The sequence below is a fragment of the Moschus berezovskii genome, chromosome 21 (genome assembly GCF_049115385.1).
Source record: "Moschus berezovskii isolate FMDL1 chromosome 21, NW_MosBer_1.0, whole genome shotgun sequence".
NCBI lineage: Eukaryota > Metazoa > Chordata > Mammalia > Artiodactyla > Moschidae > Moschus > Moschus berezovskii.
The window spans coordinates 46890885-46916403 of NC_142480.1; the positions used below are offsets into that span (position 1 = coordinate 46890885).

A 25519-nucleotide genomic window follows, 5' to 3' on the forward strand; every position below is an offset into this window, starting at 1 on the left:
TTGATGCTTTGAACTGTGGTGCTGGAGGAGACTCTTGAGAGTCCCTTGTACTGCAAGGAGATCCAACCTGTCCATCCTAAAGGAGATCAGTCCTGGGTGTTCATTGGAAGGACTGATGTTGAAGCTGAAACTGCAATACTTTGGCCACCTCATGCGAAGAGTTGACTCATTGGCAAAGACCCTGATCCTGGGAGGGATTGGGGCAGGAGGAGAAGGGGATGACAGAGGATGAGATAGCTGGATGGCACCACCGACTTAATGCACATGAGTTTGAGTGAACTCCGGGAGTTGGTGATGGACAGGGAGACCTGGCATGCTGCAATTCATGGGGTCACAAAGAGTCAGACACGACTGAGCGCCTGAACTGAACTGAGCAGAGGCAATGATCACGACCATCTCCAAGAAAAAGAAATGAAAAAAGGCAAAATGGTTGTCTGAGGAGGCCTTCCAAGTAGCTGAGAAGAGAAGAGATGCTAAAGGCAAAGGAGAGAGGGAAAGATATACCCATCTGAATGCAGAGTTCCAAAGAATAGCAAGGAGAGATAAGAAAACCTTCCTCAGTGATCATTGTAAAAAAAAAATAGAGGAAAACAATAGAATGGGAAAGACTAGAGAGATCTCTTCAAGAAAATTAGAGATACCAAGGGAATATTTCATGCAAAGATGGGCACAATAAAGGACAGAAATGCTATGGACCTAACAGAAGCAGAAGATATTAAGACGAGGTGGCAAGAATACAAAGAAGAACTAGAAGATCTTCATGACCCAGATAACCACGATGGTGTGATCATTCACCTAGAGCCAGACATACTGGAATGTGAAGTTAAGTGGGCCTTAGAAAGCATCACTATGAACAAAGCTAGTGGAGGTGATGGAATTCCAGTGGAGCTCTTTCAAATCCTGAAAGATGACACTGTTAAAGTGCTGCACTTAATATGCCAGCAGATCTGGAAATCTCAGCAGTGGTCACAGGACTGAAAAAGATCAATTTTCATTCCAATCCCAAAGAAAGGCAATGCCAAAGAATGCTCAAACTACCGCACAATTGCACTCATCTCACACACTAGCAAAGTAATGCTCAAAATTCTCCAAGCCAGGCTTCAACAGAATGTGAATCGTGAAATTCCAGATGTTCAGGCTGAATTTAGAAAAGGCAGAAGAACCAGAGATCAAATCGCCACCGTCCATTGGATCATAGAAAAAGCAAGAGAGTTCCAGAGAAACATCTCAGTCAGTCAGTTCAGTCTCTCAGTTGTGTCCAACTCTTTGCGACCCCATGGACTGCAGCCATGGGGTCTACCTGTCCATCACCAACTCCCAAGTTTACTTAAACTCATGTCCATTGAGCCAGTGATGCCATCCAACCATCTCATCCTCTGTCGTCTCCTTCTCCTCTTGCCTTCAATCTTTCCCAGCATCAGGGTCTTTTCCAGTGAGTCAGTTCTTCACATCAGGTGGCCAAGGGATTACATCAAGGCTGTGTATTGTCACCCTGCTCATTTAACTTATATGCAGAGTACATCATGCGAGATGCTGGGCTGGATGAAGCACAAGCCAGAATCAAGATTGCCGGGAGAAATGTCAATAACCTCAGATATGCAGATGACACCACCCTTATGGCAGAAAGCAAAGAAGAACTAAAGAGCCTCTTGATGGAAGTGAAAGAGGGGAGTGAAAAAGTTGGCTTAAAACTCAGCATTCAGAAAACTAAGATCATGGCATCTGGTCCCATCATTTCATAGCAAATAGATGGGGAAACAATGGAAACAGTGACAGACTTTATTTTGAGGGGCTCCAAAATCACTGCAGATGGTGATTGCAGCCATGAAATTAAAAGGTGCTTGCTCCTTGGAAGAAAAGCTATGATCAACCTAGACAGCATATTAAAAAGCAGAGACATTACTTTGCCAACAAAGGTCTGTCTAGTCAAAGCCATGGTTTTTCCAGTAGTCATGTATGGATGTGAGAGTTGGATCATAAAGAAGGCTGAGCACCAAAGATTGATACTTTTGAACTGTGGTGTTGAAGACTCTTGAGAGTCCCCTGGACAGCAAGGGAATCCAACCAGTCAATCCTAAAGGGAATCAGTCCTAAATATTCTTTGGAAGGACTGATGCTGAAGCTGAAACTCCAATACTTTGGCCCCCTGACGCGAAGAGCTGACTCATTTGAAAAGACCCTGATGCTGGGAAAGATTGAAGGCAGGAGAATGGGACAACAGAGGATGAGATGGTTGAATGATATCACCAATTCAATGGACATGAGTTTGAGTAAGCTCCAGGAGTGGTGATGGACAGGGAAGCATGGTATGCTGTAGTCCATGGAGTCACAAAGAGTTAGACATGACTGAATGACTGAACTGAACTGGTCTGTTTTAATATCTTTTTGTATATTCTTTTTAAAAATAATTTAATTAATTTGCTTGTTGGCAGTGCTGAGTCTTAATTGCTGAGCACACTTTTTCTCTAGTTGCAATGAGCAGGGGCTACTTTCTAGTTGCGGCACCCTGGTTTTTCACTGTGGTGGCTTCTCTTGTTGCAGAGGACTGCTCTAGGGCATGTGGGCTTCAGTAGTTGTATCACAGGGGGTCAGTCATTGCGGTTCCCAGGCTCTGGAGCACAGGCTCAATAGTTTTGGTGCATGGGTTTAGTGGCTCTGTGGCAAGTGTGATCTTCCTGGATCAGGGACTGAACCTATATCTCCTGTATTGGCAGGTGAATTCTTGACCACTGAGCCACCAGGGAAGCCCCTGTATATTCTTTATAGAATGTCTTTTAACTGTATTTTTATATTATTTTATCATTTCTATTAGTCTTTCTAAATTATTTGCTTTTTCAAAATGAAATTAGCAGGCTTTCTATAATTTTTATTTCATGTGAGGGGAATAATTGTATATATTCTTAGAAAAAATATGGATAAGTATACACCAAGCCTAATAATTGTTGTTACCAGGATGTATGACTGCTTTACATTCACTTTATGGTTTGGTTCTTTTGTAGTATTTGCTTTTTCTGAGTCAAACACTATATACTATTTAAAACAGGAAATAAAGACTTTTTAAAAGTAGCACATGGTAAATATAATTATTATAAAATGGACACATCAGAGATAAAAAGATAAAAGTAACGATAAACTGTGGAAAATTCTGAAAGAGATGGGAATACCAGACCACCTGGCCTGCCTCTTGAGAAACCTGTATGCAGGTCAGGAAGCAACAGTTAGAACTGGACATGGAACAACGGACTGGTTCCAAATAGGAAAAGGAGTACGTCAAGGTTGTATTTTGTCACCCTGCTTATTTAACTTATATGCAGAGTACATCATGAGGAACGCTGGGCTGGAGGAAGCACCAGCTGGAATCAAGATTGCTGGGAGATATATCAATAACCTCAGATATGCAGATGACACCACCCTTATGGCAGAAAGTGAAGAGGAACTCAAAAGCCTCTTGAGGAAAGTGAAAGAGGAGAGTGAAAAGGTTGGCTTGAAGCTCAGCATTCAGAAAACAAAGATCATGGCATCTGGTCCCATCACTTCATGGGAAATAGATGGGAAAACAGTGGAAACAGTGTCAGACTTTATTTTGGGGGGCTCCAAAATCACTGCAGATGCTTTTTGCAGCCGTGAAATTAAAAGACGCTTACTCCTTGGAAGGAAAGTTATGACCAACCTAGATAGCATATTAAAAAGCAGAGACATTACTTTGCAAACAAAGGTCCATCTAGTCAAGGCTATGGTTTTTCCAGTGGTCATGTATGGATGTGAGAGTTAGACTGTGAAGAAAGCTGATCACCGAAGAATTGATGCTTTTGAACTGTGGTGTTGGAGAAGACTCGAGAGTCCCTTGGACTGCAAGGAGAATCAACCAGTCCATTCTAGAGGAGATCAATCCTGAGTGTTCATTGGAACGATTGATGCTAAAGCTGAAACTCCAATACTTTGGCCACCTCATGCGACGAGTTGACTCACTGGAAAAGACTCTGATGCTGGGAGTGATAGGGGCAGGAGGAGACGGGGACGACAGAGAATGAGATGGCTGGATGGCATCACCGACTCTGTGGACATGAGTTTGAGTGAACTCTGGGAGTTGGTGATGGACAGGGAGGCCTGGCGTGCTGTGATTCATGGGGTCGCAGAGAGTCGGACATGACTGAGCGACTGAACTGAACTGAACTGAATACAACTCAGAAGATGTAATCCTTGCTTTCATATTGTGTGTGTGTATATATATTTACTCAGTTCAGTTCAGTCACTCAGTCATGTCCACCTCTTTGTGAACCCATGGACTGAAGCACACCAAGCTTCCCTGTCCATCACCAAATCCCGGAGCTTGTCATCGAGTCGGTAATGCCGTCCAACCATCTCATCTTCTGTCGTCCCCTTCTCCTCCTGCCTTCAATCTTTCCCAGTATCAGGGTTTTTCCAATAAGTCAGTTCCTTGCATCAGGTGGTTTTATACTGTAATAATATTTTGCATACTCTTTTTTAATTTATTTTTTTAATTGAAGGATAATTGCTTTACAGAATGTTGTGGTTTTCTGTCATACATCCATAAGAATCAGCCATAGGTACACCCCTGTCCCTAATATTCTGCATAGTCTTTATACTTTCTACTCTTTCTACAAATATATTGTGGGCATTTTCCACATTTAAAAAATAGATATCTACATCATTATTTTAATACTTGCCAATACTGAGTTGACATTATTGTGATTTACTTAAATGATTCTATTTTGGTAGAGATAGATTAACTTCAGTTTTCTGCCAAAAGAGATAATGCTGTGGTGAACATGCATCTTTGTGTAATTTATTCTTTCAAATTTTTTGCTTTTGATGTTTTATTTGCTTCCAATATTTTCGCCATATAGATACTTGGCAGTAACAATGTTTTTTAAAATAAAATTTTGATTAAGGTTTTAAAAAGCAATAGATGTCAAATTCTAAGATCAAATCACCACATGCAAACTTTTAAAGGAAATGGTCCAGAACCCTGCACCAATGGAAAAAAATAAAAAGGGATCAGAGTGAAGAAGAGAGAGTGTCTGGGAGGGAGACTAGTGGAGTAGTTTTTCTGAAGAGAACTGTGGTTGGACTGGCAGAGGCAGGGGCGGTATTGGAAATCCTACCCTCTACCCCTAAGCCCTGTGAAGGGTTCAAAAACAGGACCCTTCAGAGAGTTTGCTGTATTTCCTTCAGGTGGGCCAATGGTGGCCGGAGGAGAGAGGACTGGCTGCTCTGGTGGCTGAGCTGGTGGAATGGCTGCATTGGAAGCATCTGTGTCTGAGTTTGCCAGGACCAAGGACAGAGCCTGAATCCCAAGATCCAGATGAGGGCCAGCCGGACCACCGAGCCAGCAAGGAGGTGCCTTGATCCTGCCTGAGAGAACCAGCTGAATGCGTGAGGAGACCTCATTTGAGGCATCTTAGAGGTGGCCCCCCAGAGCCTGGAGGAGGAGTACAAGGGACCCCCTGAAATAGAGGGGTTCTCATTCTGGCGGTGGGAACTCCAGGGGAGAGCATCATGGGGAACCCCAGAGATGTAGAAAAGCTCAGAGAGATTTGAGTGTTTGCCCCAGAGAAGCAGAAGCTAGCACCCACCCTCGGTGGCATTAGCTCAGATAGGCGCTGCCTTATCACCTTATCGCCTCCTGCCCCTGGCAAACAAACTAGCAGCTTTGGGAGGAGGTGCAGGGAGAAAAGGCATATTTCTAGCTACAGAGGCCTCAGCTGGGCAATGGAGGAGATTCTGATGCTGGCCAAACTAATTTTTGGTGTTGTGCTAGGTGCTAAGTTACCTTAGTCATGTCCTACTCTTTGCAACCCTGTGGACTGTAGCCCACCAGGCTCCTCTGTCCATGGGATTTTCCAGGCAAGAATACTTCAGGGGGTTGCTATTCCTTCCTCCAGGGGATCTTCCCAACCCAGGGACTGAACTCAGGACTCTTAGATCTCCTGCATCTGCATTGGCAGGCAGGTTCTTTACCACTAGTGCCACCTGAAAAGTCCAAACTAAGTTTGATTTTTAAATTAACATATTAGACTGTACCTTCCGTTACTGAATGGAGACTATGCCTTCAAATGACCCTAGGACTGTATGTTACCTAAGAGGGAGCAGGAAGTCCTCGGTGTGCTGGATTTTTATCCTGAGAGGAGAATACATGAGTAAATGTTCAAGGAATTGTGGGAGAAAAAAAATGAAGTTATTTTTGATTACCTAAGGAGTTGCTCTTGTTGAAAAGACTCTGGGTAAAGCCCCTCAGGCCAGGTGGATACCTGGGGTCTCCCAGAAGTCCTCCTCCTCTTTGTGGCCTGCAGCCAGCCTCCTGTCCTTGCTGTGACAGCCCTCTACCCTCTATACATGACTAGACATCTTAATCCCCTCCATGGAGGCACCAGACTCCAGTCCCTACGGTAATGGAAGTAATTCAGGGGACAGCATGTAACTTCTGCTGGTGACACTTGAGCAGTTAGCAGTGGGCAGGTCTATATTTGGGCTTTCACTCATGGCAGGCCTGTTGCTATTTGCAGCCGGAGCCAGCTCATGTTACCATCACCTTCATCACTTGTAGAACTGTGGCTAAAACGGGCAGGGGTGGCTTGCTGGGCATGCAGAGGTCACCAGGAGGGAAAGCCTGCTGAACGCGAATGCAGTTTCTAGCAGTTACCCACAGCCTCCAAGTTAAAAGAAGACTTTACGGATCCTTAAATTAGCAGGCAAGTTTTTGTGTAGTCATTCTTCTAATGCAAAATGTTTACTAGAAACCCAGTAACTTAGTGCCACAATGTCTTCCTTTAGGTGGGAAGAGATGTCATCTTAAATTGCAGATGTGTGTACATTGCAGTAAACAATGTGAACGTTTCCTGTGCCTTCTTATAGCAAGGATTCAAGAATGTGGCCTCAGAACAGGGCGTGAAAGCCTCAGATACAGATAGAGAGGAGCTAGTGGAGAAGGCAATGGCACCCCACTCCAGTACTCTTGCCTGGAAAATCCCATGGGCGGAGGAGCCTGGTAGGTTGTAGTCCATGGGGTCGCTAAGAGTCAGATACGACTGAGTGACTTCACTTTCACTTTTCACTTTCATGCATTGGAGAAGGAAATGGCAACCCACTCCAATGTTCTTGCCTGGAGAATCCCAGGGACAGGAGAGCCTGGTGGGCTGCCGTCTATGGGGTCTCAGAGTCAGACATGACTGAAGCGACTTAGCAGCAGCAGCAGCAGTGGTTCTTGCAGTGTGTCCTTAGGGTATTTTTAGTGCAGGGGTCCATTTGTCAGAACAGTTTGGAACCTTGAATGTTGATACCATTTGGCTATGGTATCAGGTTGATGAATACCTTTTATTTTAATCTGCATGTGTATGCTGCCAAACCATAATTTTAAGCTTTGATTCAAATACTGATAAACAGCATCATAATCACTTTTTACTTGTTATGCATCCCCCTCCTCCCTTAGAAAGTTTTCAGGTGTAGGCTGTGCAGATTTGAACCATCTTGCAAAACTGTACCGCTGGGCACTTCCTGGTAGTCCAATGGTTAAGCCTCTGTGCTCCCAGTGTAGGGAGGGGTGCAGGGGACGCAGGTTGAATCCCTGCTTGGGGAACTAAGATCCCACCTGCCACACTGCAAGAATAAAAAATAAAAAAATAAAAACACTGTACAGCTAATACTTTAAAGCAGGTTTCTTTAGCCTTGACTCAGAAATTACCAGGAGATACATGGATGAACTTCTCAAATTGTATACAAAATTGTATCTGTGCCCTTATCAGCTACTCTTGGGGAAAGAATTCACAGCTTTCATTCTCAGGGATATCCATGATCCATAAAATGTTAAAAGACTTGTTTTTATCAGGAATTTTTCTAACTAAAGTGCAGGAACACACCTCCTATGTAAGACTTAGGCAAAAGTCTCTTTTTTTTAACTGCAGATCAATTGCATAGAGTGGAAGCTACCCAACTAATGTATTTGTTAACATTTATTTAATTAATTTATTTATTTGGCTGTGCCAGGTCTTAGTTGTGGCATGTGGGATCTAATGCCCCAACAAGGGATCCAACCTGGGCCCCCTGCATTGGGAGTTCAGAGTCTTAGCCACTGGACCGCCATGGAAATCCCTAATATATTTTTTATAAGTTATGATTTATTACTGCATTTCTCTGAGCCTTGGTTTTACACTTATCAAATAACAATTTGGTGTCAATATTCCTCTGTCCCCCAGTTCTGAATATTTTGTTAGGAAATGGAAAGAGTCTAGATATTAAGGGGAAAAGTGAATGTAACTGTGGGGTGTGTCACAATATTTCTCCTTCTGCTGCCAAGCTCCCAAACCAGTTTGTGCTGGTTCATTCAAAAGACGAAAGCTGGTGTGAAAGAACTCCTTCTTCTTTTTTTTCAATCATTGCTGTATTTCCCATATAATACTTTTATTTACTTATTTATTTATTTGGTTCTTTAAAAAAATTTTTTTAATTGGAGGATAGTTGCTTTGTACATATGTATATATGCATATATATGTATGTATATATCCCTTTTCTCATGAGACTCCCTCCTGCCCATCCCCATCCCACCCCTCCAGCTCCTCACAGAGCACCAAGCTGAGCTCCTTGTGTTATACAGCAGCTTCCCATTAGTTATCTGTTTTACACACAGCAGTGTAAATATGCCAGTGCTAATCTCCAGATTCATCCCATGCTCTTCTTCCCCCCATTTTCACAAGTCCATTCTCTATGCCTTCATCTCTACTCCTGCCCTGCAAATAGTTTCATCAGTACCATTTTTCTAGATTCCATATATATGTGTTAATATATGGTATTTGTCTTTCTGACCTACTTCACTCTGTATAAGAGACTCTAGGTTCATCCACCTCAGTTCAACTGACTGAAATTCTTTCCCTTTAATGGCTGCGTGATTTTCCATTGTGTGTGTGTGTTTCTTTACACACTCATCCATTGATGGACATGTCTTGACTATTGTGAATAAAGCTACAATGAACATGAGTGGAGATATCTCGTCAAGATTATGACTTCATTTCCTTCAGGTCCATACACGGAAATGGGATTGCTGGATTGTATGATAGTTTTATTTTTAATTTGTTGAGGAGCCTCCATACTGTTTTTCATAGTGGCTACACTACACTCCGATCAACAGTAGACAAAAATTCCCCATTTTCCACATCCTTATCCATACTTCAGTTCAGTTCACTCATTCAGTGGTGTCCGCTCCATGGACTGCCTCATGCCAGGCTTGCCTATCCATCACCAACTCTCAAATCTCACTCAAACGCATGTCCATCAAGTCAGTGATGCCATCCAACCATCTCATCCTCTGTCATCCCCTTCTCCTCCCACCTTCAGTCTTTCCCAGCATCAGGATCTTTTCCAATAAGTCAGTTCTTCCCATCAGGTGGCCAAAGTATTGGAGCTTCAGCTTCAGTCCTTCCAATGAATATTCAGGACTGATTTCCTTAGGATTGACTGGTTTGATCTCCTTGCAGTCCAAGGGACTCTCAAGAGTCTTCTCTAGTACCACAGCTCAAAAGCACCAATCTTTGGCGCTCAACTTTCTTTATGGTCCAACTCTCACATCCGTACATGACTACTGGAAAAACCATAGCTTTGACTAAATGGACCTTTGTTGGCAATGTAATATCTCTGCTTTTTAATATGCCATCTAGATTGGTCATAGCTTTTCTTCCAAGAAGCAAGCGCCTTTTAATTTCATGGCTGCAGTCACCATCTGCAGTGATTCTGGAGCCCCAAAAAGTAAAGTTGGTCACAGTTTCCATTGTTTCCCCACCTATTTACCATGAAGTGATGGGACCAGATGCCATGATCTTAGTTTTCTGAATGTTGAGCTTTAAGCCAACTTTTTCACTCTCTTTTTCACTTTCATCAAGAGGCTCTTTAGTTCTATGCTTTCTGCCATAAAGGTGGTGTCATCTGCATATCTGAGGTTATTGATATTTCTCCTGGCAATCTTGATTCCAGCTTGTGCTTCATGCAGCCCAGAGTTTCTCATGATGTACTCTGCATAAATAAGTTAAATAAGCAGGGTGACAATACACAGCCTTGACATACTTCTTTCCTGATTTGGAATCAGTCTGTTGTTCCATGTCTGTTTCTAACTGTTGCTTCTTGACCTGCATACAGATTTCTCAGGAGGCAGGTAAGGTGGTCTGGTATTTTCGTCTGTTTCAGAATTTTCCTAAGTTTGCTGTGATCCACACAGTCAAAGACTTTGGCGTAGTCAATAAAGCAGAAGTAGATGATTTTCTGGAACTCTTCTTTTTCGATGATCCAGCGGACGTTGGCAATTTGATCTCTAATTCCTTTGCCTTTTCTAAATCCAGCTTGAACATCTGGAAGTTCTCAGTTCACGTACTGTTGGAGCCTCTTTTGGAGAATTTTTAGCTTTATTTTGCTAGCGTGTGAGATGAGTGCAGTTGTGCAGTAGTGTGAACATTCTTTGGCATTGCCTTTCTTTGGGAATGGAATGAAAACTGATCTTTTCCAGTCCTGTGGCCACAGTGCATTTTTCAAATTTGTTGGCATGTTGAGTGCAGCACTTTCACAGCATCATTTTTTAGGATTTGAAATAGCTCAACTGGAATTCCATCACTTCCACTAGCTTTATTTGTAGTGATGCTTCCCATGGCCCACTTGACTTCACATTCCAGGATGTCTGGCTCTAGATGAGTGATCATACCATCATGGTTATCTAGGTCATGAAGATCTTTTTTTGTATAGTTCTTCTGTGTATTCTTGCCACCTCTTCTTAATATCTTCTGCTTCTGTTAGGTCCATACCGTTTCTGTATTTGATTGCTCCCATCTTTGCATGAAATGTTCCCTTGGAATCTCTAATTTTCTTGAAGAGATCTAGTCTTTCCCATTCTATTGTTTTCCTCTATTTCTTTGCATTGATCACTGAGGAAGGTTTTCTTATCTCTCCTTGCTATTCTTTGGAACTCTGCATTCAGATGGGTATATCTTTCCTTTTCTCCTTTGCCTTTAGCTTCTCTTCTTTTCCCAGCTATTTGGAAGGCCTCCTCAGACAACCATTTTGCCTTTTTTTGTTTCTTTTTCTTTGGGATGGTCTTAATCACTGCCTCACTTATCTCTTGTCTATTTTATAATAGCCATGCTAAGATGCAAGATGAAAGTCTATTTCAGTCCTCTGCCCAATTTTAAATCAAATTGTTGGGGGGTTTTTGCTGTTGGGTTGTATGAGTTCCTTCTATGTTTTAGAAATTAACTCCTTATCATATAGATAGTTTCCAAATATTTTCTCCCACTCCATACATTGCCTTTTTATTTTATTGATTGTTTCTTTTGCTGTGCAAAAGTTTTTTAGTTTGATGTAGTCCCACTTGTTTATTTTTGCTTTTGTTGCTTGTGCTTTTGATGTATATGTGGAAATTTCCCCCTATGTGTTCTTCTAGGAATCTGTGGTTTTAGTTATTACATTTAAGTCTTTAATCCATTTTGAGTTTATTTTGATGAGTGACATAAGATAGGGGTCAAGTTTCATTCTTTTACATGTGACTATCCAGTTTCCCCAGCACTACTTATTGAAGAGTCTATCCCTTCGCAGAATGGAATAATTCTTAGTTACACAGACACACAGGATAGTGGAGGCAGTACTTAGAGCCCCTTCTGACAGCAGACTCTGATTACTTTGTGGACCAAAGAATGAATTTGGGGACCTAGGATGGATCATAGTCCAGGAAGAAAGCAAAGTGGTGCTTCCATAGTTGTACAACCCCGTTGGCCTTGTTGTTTAATCGCTAAGTCATGTTCAACTGTTTGCGACCCCATGGACTATAGGCTCCTCTGTCCATGGCATTTCCCAGGCAAGAATACTGTAGTCAGTTGTTGTTCCCTTCTCCAGGAGATCTTCCTGACCCAGGGATCAAACTCTTGTCTCCTGCATTGGCAAGTGGATTCTTTACTGTTGAGCTACAGGGATGTCCCTCCCTCTTTGACTCTGGGGACATTTTAAGGGAGACCCTGGCTAAAGTAGTCCTTGGCAATGAACATGCTACCCAGGAAGAATTAGCAATCCTTTGAGTCTGTGTGTGTGTGTCCCTGGCTTTTGTTTCTGTTGGGATACAGACTTATCATGAGATGTGTCCTGCTTCACTTGACGCATCCGTACAACAGGCTGTGTTGATGAGGACATTCCAGGACCATCCAGCCAGGGTCTAGTAGTGAGCAGGGTTCTTACCAGCAACCCCAAAGAACATCCAGGCTCTCGCCGTCTTCCTAAGTCCTGGATGCTGGGGTTGGGAACAAAGCACTAGTCCCAGAGCCTCTTGCTTGGTGATGCTGCCTCTGGGAGTGACCTTCATTCATCCCTCCACCTGCCAATTCAGGAGATGTGGGTTCAATCCCTGAGTCATGAAGATCCCCTGGAGGAGGAAATGGCACCCTACTTCCAGTATTGTTGCCTGGAGAATCCCATGGACACAGGAGCCTGGAGAGCTACACAGTCCATGGGGTCATGAAGAGTCCAACATGACTAAGCACGCACCCAGACTGTAGCCTGCCAGGCTCCTCTGTCCATGGGATTTCTCAGGCAAGAATACTGGAATAGGATGCCATTTCCTTCTCCAAGGGATCTTCCTGACCCAAGGATCGAATCTGTGGATTCCTATACTGGCAGCACATTCTTTACCACTAGGGCCACCTGGGAAACCTGGTGATTAAAAATTGTAGTGATAAATTAATCCAGAAGGAAAAAAATATTATTTTATTTTTATTATTACTTTTTTGGAGCCATGCCATGTGGAATCTTAGTTCCCTGACCAGGGATCAAGCCTGCACCCCCTGCAGTGGAAGCACAGAGTCCTAACCACTAATGCCAAGAAAGTCCTGGTTGCAGTTTAAGTATCACATTTTCTGATGGCCTAATGGTGAAATCCAGGGACACTGCCCTGTGCTCCCTTGACTGCTCTGTGTCGTTTGCTCCTACTCACCCTTCCTTCTCCGCTGGCTCAGCTGTGATCACCTCAGGCCACTGCCTGCTGAAATCTTTGCTGACTCCCTCCCTCGGCTGCGCCTTGGCCAACGCAGTCCCCAGGCTTCCATCTGGTTCTTCTGCTCACCGTCCATGTCCTCCGGGTGATCTTGGCCATGCTCACAGCTTCCATGTTCCCTGGTCTGAAAATGACTCCAAACCCTTGTCTCTAGCCTTCACCTCTCCCCAAGCGCAGGCAGAGCCCAGAGGGGGACCCGCCTTTCTGAAAAGCCTCCATCACCTCAGATTTGACACCCTCACATGTTGTTCAGTGACTAAGTTATGTCCAACTCTTGGCACCCCCGTGAACTCCAGCATGCCAGGCTCCCCTGTCCTTGCTCAAAATCCCCAAGCTTGCTCAAACTCATGTCCATCTAGTTGGTGATGCCATCCAACCATCTCATCCTCTGTCGCCCCCTTCTCCTCCTGCCCCTCAGTCTTTCCCACCATCAGGGTCTTTTCCAATAAGTTGGCTCTTTGCATCAGGTGACCAAAGTTGTCATCTCTCATTTTTCTCTTCTTTCTAGTTTTATGTGTGGTGGGACATTGACCCTGTCTCTCAAGCCACACACCTGCAACCATCTCTGTAGACCATGCTAGGAGACACCTGGAGGCCCAGTTGGTTCAGCAGCTGTCCAGAGAACCCACATTCTTCAGCCTCTCCGCTCTCTGGCCTTAGTGTCTATGAGGTCCTGAACTGATCCTGGGGGTCCCAGTCCCCTCCCTGCATATTCCTGCTCTTGGCTTTCAGGTTCATCCTTGTTTCTCTGTCTCTGCCTGCAGAGTCCAAGGATCACTTAGCACTTCTACCCGTACCCTTGGGGGAAAGAATTGTCCATGCAGCTGAGGCTGCTCAGAGACAACACTTTGCCCAGTTGTCCCAGACCTCCATTCTCACTCCCAAGACAGCCCGCCAGGCTTTTCCTGCCACCTGCCCCCACGTGCTCTGAGTTCTGCCTTGTGAACCACGGGGAAAGGCTAAGGGCGGTGAGGAGGACAGGAGAGGACTGCCCCCCCCCAAAAAAATATAAACAAATTTAAGAATAATATAATATTTTTTCCTTCTGGATTAAATTTATCAATACAATTTTTAATCACAGGGCTTCCCAGGTGGCCCTAGTGGTAAAGGGTCTGCCTGCCAGTGCAGGACACATAAGAGATGGGGTTTGACCCCCTGGAGAAGGAAATGGCACCCCAGTGCAGTGTTCCTACCTGGGAAATCCCATGGACAGAGGAGCCTGGCAGGCTACAGTTCACGGGATCGTGAAGAGTTGGACACAGCTGAGCATGTGAGCACATTCACACCAGCAGTGTGACATGATGTTTGCACATTCTGGCAAATAATTACTGAACAAAAGAAAAAAGTAAAATGGAAATGCATTCCTTAATAAAGTGAATGGGACTTTTTCTTAAAGTTAATTTGTTCATCCATGGATGAAGATGACATATTCTAGAATGCAACAGAAATGAATGCCAGTTGTCTTTCTGTTTTTCATTTTGTAGTTGTAAGCACCAAGCAAATTTGTTCACCTACAGAAGTAGATGGAAAATGAAGCTGTTTTATTACAGCAATGTCACTCAATTCTCTGAACTCTTCCCGAAGTGTATGCCAAAAATTACATAGTAATATATCATGAAAAATCATTTTAGACCATGTGTGAGATGACACTTGATTAGATCTTCCTTCAATTTTGTTGAAAGCAAAGAATTGGAAACCACTTAACTTACAAAAAATTTTCTTATCCATTCAATAAATGTCATTCACTCTTTCGACACGATACCAATACTTCAAATTGTCCTTTCATTTGCCCCACTGGGGTTTTTTTAATTCCAAAGCAATGAAATCTCACAGTGGAATGTAATATTCAGGATGAGTGAGAGTTATAGCTCTACATTTCTAATAAAAAGATGAAGGGCTATTGTGACAAGATCACCTGCAGGAAGCCTCGACTGCTGGCTCATTGCCAGGCTGAGCAGCTCTGGGAAAGATTAAATATTACATTGGACATCTGGAAACTGGTACTCTTAAAACTATCCATGTCCATGTCCTCCTTGGAATGTCTTAGTGTACAAATGCTATAGTCTGCGGATCAGCAGTTTAACTGCTACCCTTTGGTGCTCGGAGAAAGCAATGGCAAGCCACTCCAGTACTCTTGCCTAGAAAATCCCATGGATGGAGGAGCCTGGTGGGCTGCAGTCCATGGGGTCGCTAAGGGTCGGATACGACTGAGCGACTTCACTTTCACTTTTCACTTTCACACATTGGAGGAGGTGGCAACCCACTCCGGTGTTCTTGCCTGGAGAATCCCAGGGACGCAGGAGCCTGGTGGGCTTCCGTCTGTGGGATCACACAGAGTCGGACACGACTGAAGTGACTTAGCAGCAGCAGCAGCAGCTTGATTGCATCCAACTCTTAGATACCGCATGGATTGTAGCCCACCAAGCTGCTCTGTCCATGGGATTCTCCAGGCAAGAATACTGGAGTGGGTTGCCACTTCCTTCTCCAGGGATCTACCTGACCCAGGGATCAAGCCCACATCTCCTGTGTCCCCTTCATTGGCAGGCAGATTCTGTACTACTGAGCCACCTGGGAAGCACAACTGAAACTCTTTAGAGAAGCCCAAATGTGAAATAAAAAAAAAGAGGAGGGAGAGAAGTTTAACAAGAGGGAAAAAGCTTATTTTAGTCTGGAGCAGTGTAGTAGTTGTCTGTTTGCTACATGATAATTTTTTGCCAAAATTTAGTAGCTTCAAACAGTAAACAAATGTTCATTGTCTTACATGGTTCCTGAGGGCCAGGAATCTGAAAGCAGCTCATCTGCAAGCTTCTAACTGAGGGTCTCTCATGAGGCCTGGTGACCACTCTCTGTCATTCCTCCCACAGCAGTTCCCAGCCTTTTTGGCACCGGGGTGGTTTCATGGAAGACAATTTTCCCGTGAACTGGGATCGGGGGATGGTTTCAGGATGACTCAGGGCATAGTATTTATTGTGCGCTTTATTTCTCTTATTATTACATCAGCTCCACCTCAGGCCATCAGGCGTTAGATCCTGGAGTGCAATGCACTTTATGCCTGTACAGTGCTTCCTACTCTTCTTTGCTCACCTGCCTGCCAACCTGGCTCACTTCTGCCTTCATGCTATGATAAAAGTAAAACTCGACAGTAACAAGTGTTGACAGGAATGTGGAGAAATCATACAATGCTGGTAGAGATGTAAAATAATACAGCCACCTTGGAAAACCATCTGGTATTCCTCCAAAAGTTAAACAGGGAGTTACTATTTGATCCAGAAATCCCACTCCTTGGCATCTACCCAAGGGAGATGAAACATATATGCACACAAAAACTTGTACATATTTTAGTAGCATTATTTAATATGGCCAAAAGGTGGAATCAACCCAAATGAAACGGGAAGTGGTGCGAATCAATGGATGAGTAGATAAACAAAATATGATATATCCATACAATAGGATATTATTCAGCTCTAATAAGAAATGAAGTGTTGACATATGCTACAACCTGGATGAACCTTGAAAACTACGCTAAGAAAGAGGCTCATCACCGAAGACCACATACCATACAATTCCATCTATATGAAATGTCCAAATAGGAGAATCTGTAGAGATAGAAAATAAGTTTGTGGTCGCTTAGGGCTAGTGGAAATGAGAAATGTGAGTCATGATAGCTAATGAGTGCAGAGTTTCTTAATATTTATTTTCTTTATTTTGCTGTGCCAAGTCTTAGTTGTAGCACATGAGATCACTGATCTTCATTGTAGTGTGTAAACCCTTAGTTGCAGCATGTGGGATCTAGTTTCCTGACCAGGGATCAAACCTGGGCCTGCTGCATTGGAAGCTCAGAGTCTTAGCCTCTGGACCACCAGGGATGTCCCCAGAGTTTCTTTTTGAGGTAATGAAAATGGTCTAAAATTGACTGTGGAGATCATTGCTCATTTCTGTGACTATGCTAAAATCCACTGAAGTATAGCCTTTAGGCAGGTGGGTTGTAGTTTAGTCACTCAGTCATGTCCAACTCTTGTGACCCCATGGACTGTAGCCTGCCAGGCTCCTCTGTTCATGTAAACTATGTATCCATTAAAGCAAGGGGCTTCCCTGGTGACTCAGATGGTGAAGAATCTGCCTGCAATGCAGGAGACCCAGGTTCATTGCCCTGGAGGAAGATCCCCTGGAGAAGGAAATGGCAACCCACTCCAGTGTTCTTGCCTGGAGAATCCCATGGACAGAGGAGCCTGGTGGGCTACAGTCTGTGGAGTCACAAAGAGTTGGACACGACTGAGCAACAAACACTAAAGTATTAACAAAAAGTAATATAATGGTAGTTCTGTGCCAAGAAGCAAACAGGGACTTTATAGTCCAACAGACTGTGTTAACAAGGCCTTCCAAGAAGCAGGCACCAAAATAGAAGTTAGATACACACTGTTTTATTACGGGACTATAATCTAGGGGACTGCTGCTGCTGCTGTTGCTAAGTCGCTTCAGTCGTATCCGATTCTGTGCGACCCCGTAGACGGCAGCCCACCAGGTTCCTCCGTCCCTGGGATTCTCCAGGCAAGAACACTGGAGTGGGTTGCCATTTCCTTCTCCAGTGCATGAAAGTGAAAAGTGAAAGTGAAGTCACTCAGTCGTGTCTGACTCTTAGTGACACCATGGACTACAGCCTACCAGGCTCCTCAGTCCATGGGGACTAGATAAATATATATAAAACATAGGGGGCTATGTTTTATTAGGGGACTATAATTATAAACTATAATCTCTCACTGTTTTATTGTGTGAGATTATAAAGGGGAGAAAGATAGGAAAGGCTGGGGTCAGATATGGACAGAAGGAAGGGAGGTTTGGAGAATCGTCCTAGCCCACCACACACTCTAGGAAAGGTCTGGCATGGCTGTCAAGGAGTCCGGCAGCCAAGATTTGCCACCAGGGTAGTTTTGTGTCAATCAGAAATGGATCTGCCTTAGTGTCCCTGCTACACTTTGTCATTGGATGGGAGAGGCCAACAGGGAGTGTGTCCTCTATGCAATTGTGACAGTGACTTTCAGAGTGTAGCTGAAACCCCTGGTTATGGTCCCTATAATTGGATGTCTGCGAGGCTCAGTCTCATGGCCACTACACACACTCAGATTCAAATCCCAGTTCAACAACTTACTAGCCATGTGACCTTCCTTGCACAAGATACCCTCTGGGAGCCAATTGTTTCCCAGTCTGTAAAATGGGGATAATAGCAGTGGCTACCACACAGAAAAACGTGTGTAAAATTTCTTAGCACAGGGACTTCCCTGGTGGTCCAGTGGTTCAGACTTTGCACTTCCACTGCAGGGAGCACAGGTTCGATCCCTAGTCTGTGAGCTAAGATCTCACATGCCACAGGCTCCTCTGTCCATGGGATTTTCCAGGCAAGAATACTGGAGTGGGTTGCCATTTTCTCCTCCGGGGGATATTCCCGACCCAGGGATCAAACTCAAGTCTCCCACATTTGCTGTGTCTCCTGCATTGCAGGTGGATTATTTACCCACTGAGTCATTGGGGAAGCTGCTGTTACTCATAAGGATGAAGTATTTTCCAAATGGTTTTGTATAGGTAACATTATATGCAAAGGAAATTATTTTGTGAATATGCCTTACTACTGAGATTTTTCTTTTCAATTAATTTACATAATTTATTTAATAATAGCTGCCTGAAACACTTCTTATTAGTTTGCCTTTTGGGATTTTTAGGTTTTTAAATGTATAGAGATCATTTGTTAGTCAAATCAATTTATGGTTTGTTTTTTTCGTAATTTCTCCTGTCTCTTTTAAGCTTTGGAAGCCCATAGTCCTGTAGAAAGCAAACCTTTCTTTACAGATTGTTTGAAGTGAAACTGCAACTGAGCTGCTCAATAGTTTGGTTATTTACTTATTTACTTTTGGCTGTGCTGTTTCTTCACTGCTGTGTAGGCCTTCTCTAGTTGCAGCAAGCAGGGGCTACTCTCTCATTGTGATGCACGGGCTCCTCACTGCGGTGGCTCCTCGGATCATGGGCTCTAGCACACGCGGGCTTCAGTAGTTGTGGTGCACGGGCTCAGTTGCTGCACAGCGTGTGGGATCTTCCAGGATCAGGTGTTGAACCCGTGTCTCCTGCATTGGCATTCTACCACTGAGCCACCCAGCTGCTGCTGCTGCTGCTAAGTCACTTCAGTCGTGTCCGACTCTGTGTGACCCCATAGACGGAAGCCCACCAGGCTCCCCCGTCCCTGGGATTCTCCAGGCAAGAACACTGGAGTGGGTTGCCATTTCCTTCTCCAATGTGTGAAAGTGGAAAGTGAAAAGTGAAAGTGAAGTCGCTCAGTCGTGTCCGACCCTTAGCGACCCCACGGACTGCAGCCTACCAGGCTCCTCCATCCATGGGATTTCTAGGCAACAGTACTGGAGTGGCTTGCCATTGCCTTCTCCGTGAGCCACCCAGGGAAGCCCCCAATTTATGTTTTTGTTCATAATTTCTCCTGTCTCTTTTAAGCTTTGTTGTCATTGTATAGTTGCTCAGTCGTGTCTGACTCTTTGCAACCCCATGGACTATAGCCCGCCAGGCTTCCCTGTCCTTCATTATTTCCCAGAGTTTGCTCAAATTCATGTCCATTGAGTCGGTGATGCCATCCAACCATCTCATCCTCTGTCGCCCCCTTCTCCTCCTGCCCTCAATCTTTCCCAGCATCAGGGTCTTTTCCAATGAGTTGGCTCTTGGCATCAGGTGGCCAAAGTATTGGAGCTTCAGGAAGTCCATCCTCCTGCAGAAAGCAAACCTTTCCTTACAGATTGTTTAAAGTGAAACTACAACTGAGCTGCTTAGATGAAATTCTTTTTTTTTAATGCGAATGAGTTGAGCCCAATGAAATAACTATCTATGGCAACAACCTTCTCAGAAATGGGGTTTTGTGTTCTAGGACCCAGGAGATCCACTAAGGACTGTCCAGGCAGAGTCCTCCTTGTACAGAGGTGCTGCCTGGAGCTGCGATGGAGGAGGGAGCCGGGGAAGCACCAGGGCTGGGCAGGTCTGCTGCTTCGAAGGATTTCCGCTTCTATCACATGGATCTGTATGACTCTGAAGACAGACTGCAGATCTTCCCAGAAGAGAGTACCCGGATGAGAAGAGAAGGTGTCCAAGCTGAAATGACCCATGAGCCCATGAGAGGAGGTGTGAAAGGGAAGGCTCAGAGAGACCTTGGAGAGGAGGTGGATGAACTTGTCCATCTCTATGGACTTGAAGATGATCACGAATTAGGGGATGAGTTTATTGAGGAAAACACACCCAGAATAGAGGTTTCAGAATATCCTTCTTATATGATGATGGGGAGTGAGCAGAGAGACTGGGGACTTACTGGCGAGGTGGCTCAGGGTGAGGACCTAGGCTTCACGGGGTGGGGCTCAGCAGGCCAGTGCCGGGACTTGCAGGAAGCCTACAGGTACAGCCACGGCCGTGCCAGCGAGGAGTACGAGTGCTACGTCATCCCAGAGGAGGAGGACGAGGAAGAAGCGGCTGACATCTTCTGTATCACTTGCAAAACTCCAATAAGAGCGTCAGAGAAGGATCAGGATGAACACAAGCAGCATGAGGTGACCCCGCTCAGTACAGCCCTGGAGAGCGCCAAGGTAAGTAGGTCTGCTTAGGTCTTCTTTCTGTTGAGATCATATTTGTATCTCAAGGCAGGGAATGAATCTAAAATGCCTTCTACGAAAGACAGAGAAAAAACATAGAGTTAATGTCTTCTTGGGATCCTCTATTTGACAGGATGAAATTCACAAAAATATGTTCAAGTTGGAAAAGCAAATTATTGAGATGGAAAACTTTGCAAGTCACTTAGAAGAGGTTTTCATCACGGTGGAGGTAAGAGCACGCTCAATGACTCTGTCAGATACATGCAGCCAGGAGTGGTTGAGTCAGCAGCTGTGTCTGGTGTGAATTAGGGAACCTGTTTCTTGGAATGTATGGTGTTGATGCAGCTCCTGTTCCCTCGCCCCTCTGTCTGCCTTCCCATAGCACAGGGGCATAAACCTGTGGAACCGATTACCTGGCAGCATTCCCTACTGAACTGTTAGCTCTCATGGGCGAGTCTTCAGTATCTTTATGTCTCCACTCACACTGTAAGTTAGGACTCTTCCATGGGCCAGCCAAACAGACATTGCAAGACACCCGTCCTGTCACTGATGAGTTCTTTTCCTTAGTTGTTACCTGTTTCTCACACGGCCAATAAGTTTCTGTGCCTGTCACCAAACATGTCACAGTTCCCTGGGTGTGCCTATTAGGTGTATCACCTACTGCCGGACACCCGCACGCAACCTCGCCATCCGGATGAGGCAGCCCAGGAATGGGACCAGGGGACTTCCTATGTCCCCTCCCTTCATGTGGGCGCTCTGCCTCTGTTAATGCAGCCTCAGATTGCATCAACGGGAGCATCTTGTGTGAATGAACTAAGCCCTGGGTTCCTTTCCCATGAAGCTAGACTTTCCTCCCCACCCCCAGTCTTAAAAGGGAGGGGAGCTGTTGCACTCATTTCCTATGGAAGACACAGGGAAGGGACCAGCCCTTTCATATCTAAGCACTGGGTGGTGGGTGGTAGGCGGGTAAGTGTACAGCAGCCAGGAAAAGGCGCCCTCCACTCCGTGCTGCCCGCTGCTCTCAGTTCAGTGTCTCCACCCTCTGTGAGGACTCTGACCTCTTCCTTTACACTCAGCACCGGTGGGGGTCATCTACCGCTTCTCCCTCTCTTCAGGCATTCTGAGCAAGTCTTGCATATACAGTCCATACTCAGTGAATACTCCCTGAACCCGCAGAGCTCTCCTGGGTTTCCAGTCTAAGGGGGATCAGGAGTTGATAAAGGTTAATTAATATTTCCCATCTGTTGCATTCCAGGATTAAATACTGGCACAACCCTCTCTCTGTCTTCCTGCTTTTTCTGATGTATTAGGCAGCAACACCTGGGTTATTCCCCTCCCCCCTGCATCTTTTTCTTGGTTGTTATGAGGATCTGTGTGATCCTGATGTTTGCATAATTCAACCATCAAGGAGTGGAGGGGAGTGTCGTGAGAGCTCAAGAGGGAAAGCAAGTTAGGTAGGACTCTTCCAGGGCAGACGTCTTCTTGTCAAGGTCCAGAGATCCAGTGCACCGGAGGTGGGTGGGGTATGGGGAAGAGGATTGTAAAATTCCACCAGCAAAGAAACCAATACTTCTTGTTAAGATTATCCCTGGGGTTCTAGCTAGAGACTCCTGGTCCTAATTCCACCTTTGTCCACCTCAGCATCCTGGCAAGAGACAATAAGATTAACAGGGAGGGACCAAAACATCTCTGAGTAGATACATTTTCATGCCCCAAATGACTCTGGAGCCAACATACATGCACTGAAATGACAGCTGAGATCAACTATATCTTGCAGGAGAATTTTGGAAGACAAGAACAAAACTTTGAGTCTCATTACAACGAGATCTTGGAAACACTTGCTCAAAAATATGAAGAAAAAATACAAGCTCTAGGGGAGAAAAAGAAAGAGAAGCTGGAAGCCTTGTATGAACAGCTGGTCAACTGTGGAGAAAATCTTGACACCTGCAAAGAACTGATGGAAACGATAGAGGAGATGTGTCACGAAGAGAAGGTTGATTTCATAAAGGTCAGTAATGAAGTGAAATGAAATAACGAACTGGAAAGACAGTCATGGCCAGAGTAGGTTAGATTGTCCCCTCTCTGCCTGGAGGGTTTGGAACAGACTTTCATGGTCGGCATCCACCTGATTCCACTGGATGTGTAACCATGACAACACATACCCCATCTCACTGCACAGCTTCACCGTAGGTAGCCGAGCAGGCTCATACACAGCTGACCCTCTCCTCCACCACTGCTCAGCTAACACCAGAGTCTGTGTTCCTCTGTCCTGGTTACCCAGAGATAGGTGCTCTCACTGTGGAGTGGGGCAAAAACAGGATTCTGAGGCTTTTCTGGCCATTTCAGATGATCTCTTGGAGGTCGGGGGAGAAAGATGTCCAGGCTAGAAAGGTACCTCCTGTTTCTCAGTTACAAGTGCTGCTGTTAGACATCTTAGTTCATAAGCTCAGACATGCAAAAAAAGTCCTTAAAATCCTCCTCAATCTGACTCCAAGTCCCCATGCAGCCAGACTGGGAATTTTAATCTCAGCCAGAGCTGGGGTCTCCATTCTTTAGGGTCCCACAGGAATATGGGGCAGATGTGGGATCTAGGATGTGAGGGAGGGGCCCCTAGCCTCCAGAGCTTCCTAGTTGCCAAATATGCCCTTTCCATTGGCCACACCCATAGTGGTCCTCCAAGCCCCACAGCCCTTCCCTCCTGCCATGCCTGGGGTGAGGGCGGGGTGCGTGATGGAAGCTGGACAGCAGGTTGGCAGCCACCGTCAGAGCCGTCAACACTCAGACATTTTGAACCAATTTGTCCACAGTATCACTGTAGCTCACAGACATAATCTAGAATGTGGAAAAAGTGAGATATGTGAGTATGTCTTCTCTGTTATTTATAGTAGTGAGAAATTAGAAACAGCCAAAATGTACAACAATAGAGTAAATGATGGAGTTCCCATTCAATGAACCGTGATGCAGTCTTTCAAACTGATGATCCCCTAGACCATTTGTCACCTGGAAAGTGATCACGTCATGTTAATGGGAAGAAACCACATAGGTGTCGTAAGAGTCGTTTTTGTTTAGGGTGTGGATGTGGCTGATTTTTCTCTTCTACTAACTTCCAAATTTTAAGATACATTTATATTATTATATAGTTTGAAAAAGAAATTTATTTCCAAAATCAGTTTAATATTTTTTTCTCTTTCTCCTCCTTTTTAGGATGCTGTGGCTATGGCTGACAGGTAATACTTTTATTCTGACATGTATTTCTTTTTCTGTTCTTTTACTTCTAGATACCTGACTAGGTATCAGTTCCCCTTGGTTATATGGTCCCAGGTTCAGCTTCTGTGTCTGCCCCTAAAATAAATAGCACTGGCTTTGGAATGATAGTGTGGGACCACAAAAACCCTCTGGTACCAAATCTTAGAATTCAGAGCTGGAAGGGAGCAAGCATATGGTGAGACTCAGCCTTCAAGCAGGGGTGGGGTTTCCCCGAGCCCCTCCTTTCACCAGGAGGAACAGAGATCCAGAGAGTGGGACTTCCCTGGTGGCCCAGTGATTAAAACTCCACACTTCCACCACAGGGGACGTGGGTCGAGCCCTGTTTGGGGAACTATGATCCCACATGCCACGTGGTCAAAAAGCAAAAAAGAGTGTCCCCAGTGTCCCCCAGCTAAGCCAGGACCCAGACTGTGCGCTGCAGAAAGCATGCACATTGTGGAGTCAGAGAGGAGTTTAAACCCTGATACCCCCACGACCTTGGGCAAGTCCAACCAGTCTAGGACTCACCTTCCTTACTGACAAACAGGGATAGCTTTGTGGGAATAAAATCAGACAGTGCCTGTAAAGCAACACAAACAGTAAAGTTTAAAAATGTCAGGGTTAAGAGCATAACCTTTGGCAAAAGACAGACATGGTTTCAAATTCTGCCTCTGCTCCTTACAAACCCTGTGACAGCCGGGAGCAGGTGCAGAAGACCCAGAGCCCCAGTTCATGCTCATCAACTTGAGGGTACTTGACCATGTGGAGAGGCTGCGTGTCTCTGGGTCCTGGGGTGGTGTGGAGGTGGGAGCTCCCAGGTCAGCATCTAAGGATCTTCCAGAAGGTGTGGATCTGGGGCTTTTTGGCCCACATCCCCCAGCCCCCCACCCTCTGACATGACCCTACCCCTTCTCTCCTCAAAGGTGTAAACCAGCCATACCTATCCCCTCCGGTGACTTCATAGGTCAGTCACTGAAGCATAGGCCAGAAGGCCACCCGCAGCATTTTAAAATAAGGACATACGAGTTCAGCTGGGGACTCCCCTGGCAGGTCCAATGGTTAAGACTCCACATTTCCAGTGCAGGGAGTGCAGGTTCATTCGATTCCTGGTTGGGGAACTAAGATCCCATGCCACCTGGTGTGGCCCAAAACAAAATAATTATTTAAAAAAAGAGTTCAGTAAAGAGGCCCTCATTGCTGCTCACTAGTGACCCTGGGGAGAGTATCCCTCCATTCTTGTTAGCGTGTCTTTTTATACCGATAGACTCGGAAAATTCCTGAAAACAAAAACAGATGTGGAGATCTCAGCGCAGCCCGACTTTGAAGACCAGACCTTGGATTTCTCTGATGTGGAGGAGCTGATGGGCTCCATAAACACCATCCCAGGTGCGTGTCTTACCTGGGTGCATACTTCACACCAGTTTCTCTGAGCTTTGAGTTAAAAACTTTGATGGCTAAAAAAAAAATCATAAAGATCTAGAAACAGACATTTTCCCCCACCAGCTGCATGAGCTTCGTGTTTTTGTCTTTATGGCTTGTAAGGGTGAAAACAGAGGTTGACCTTCCTGGGATAAATATCCTTGCTCCCTCTCCAGGGTGCCAGCATCTGGTCCCT

The 25519-nt window shown here is 45.0% G+C and overlaps 1 protein-coding gene across 2 annotated transcripts in view; it reads left to right on the top strand.

Moving 5' to 3' along the window:
• The window catches only part of FSD2 (fibronectin type III and SPRY domain containing 2), a 44805-nt gene that overhangs the window by 3967 nt on the left and 15319 nt on the right, over positions 1-25519 (top strand). For both annotated transcript variants that reach the window (XM_055417893.2, XM_055417894.2), the window contains exons 2-8: positions 5197-5361; positions 6528-6713; positions 19947-20652; positions 20792-20887; positions 22436-22666; positions 23863-23885; positions 25169-25290. In XM_055417893.2, coding sequence (XP_055273868.2) covers positions 20017-20652; positions 20792-20887; positions 22436-22666; positions 23863-23885; positions 25169-25290 — 1108 coding nt within the window. In that variant the 5' untranslated portion in view covers positions 5197-5361; positions 6528-6713; positions 19947-20016. The remainder of the gene's footprint in view (positions 1-5196; positions 5362-6527; positions 6714-19946; positions 20653-20791; positions 20888-22435; positions 22667-23862; positions 23886-25168; positions 25291-25519) is intronic.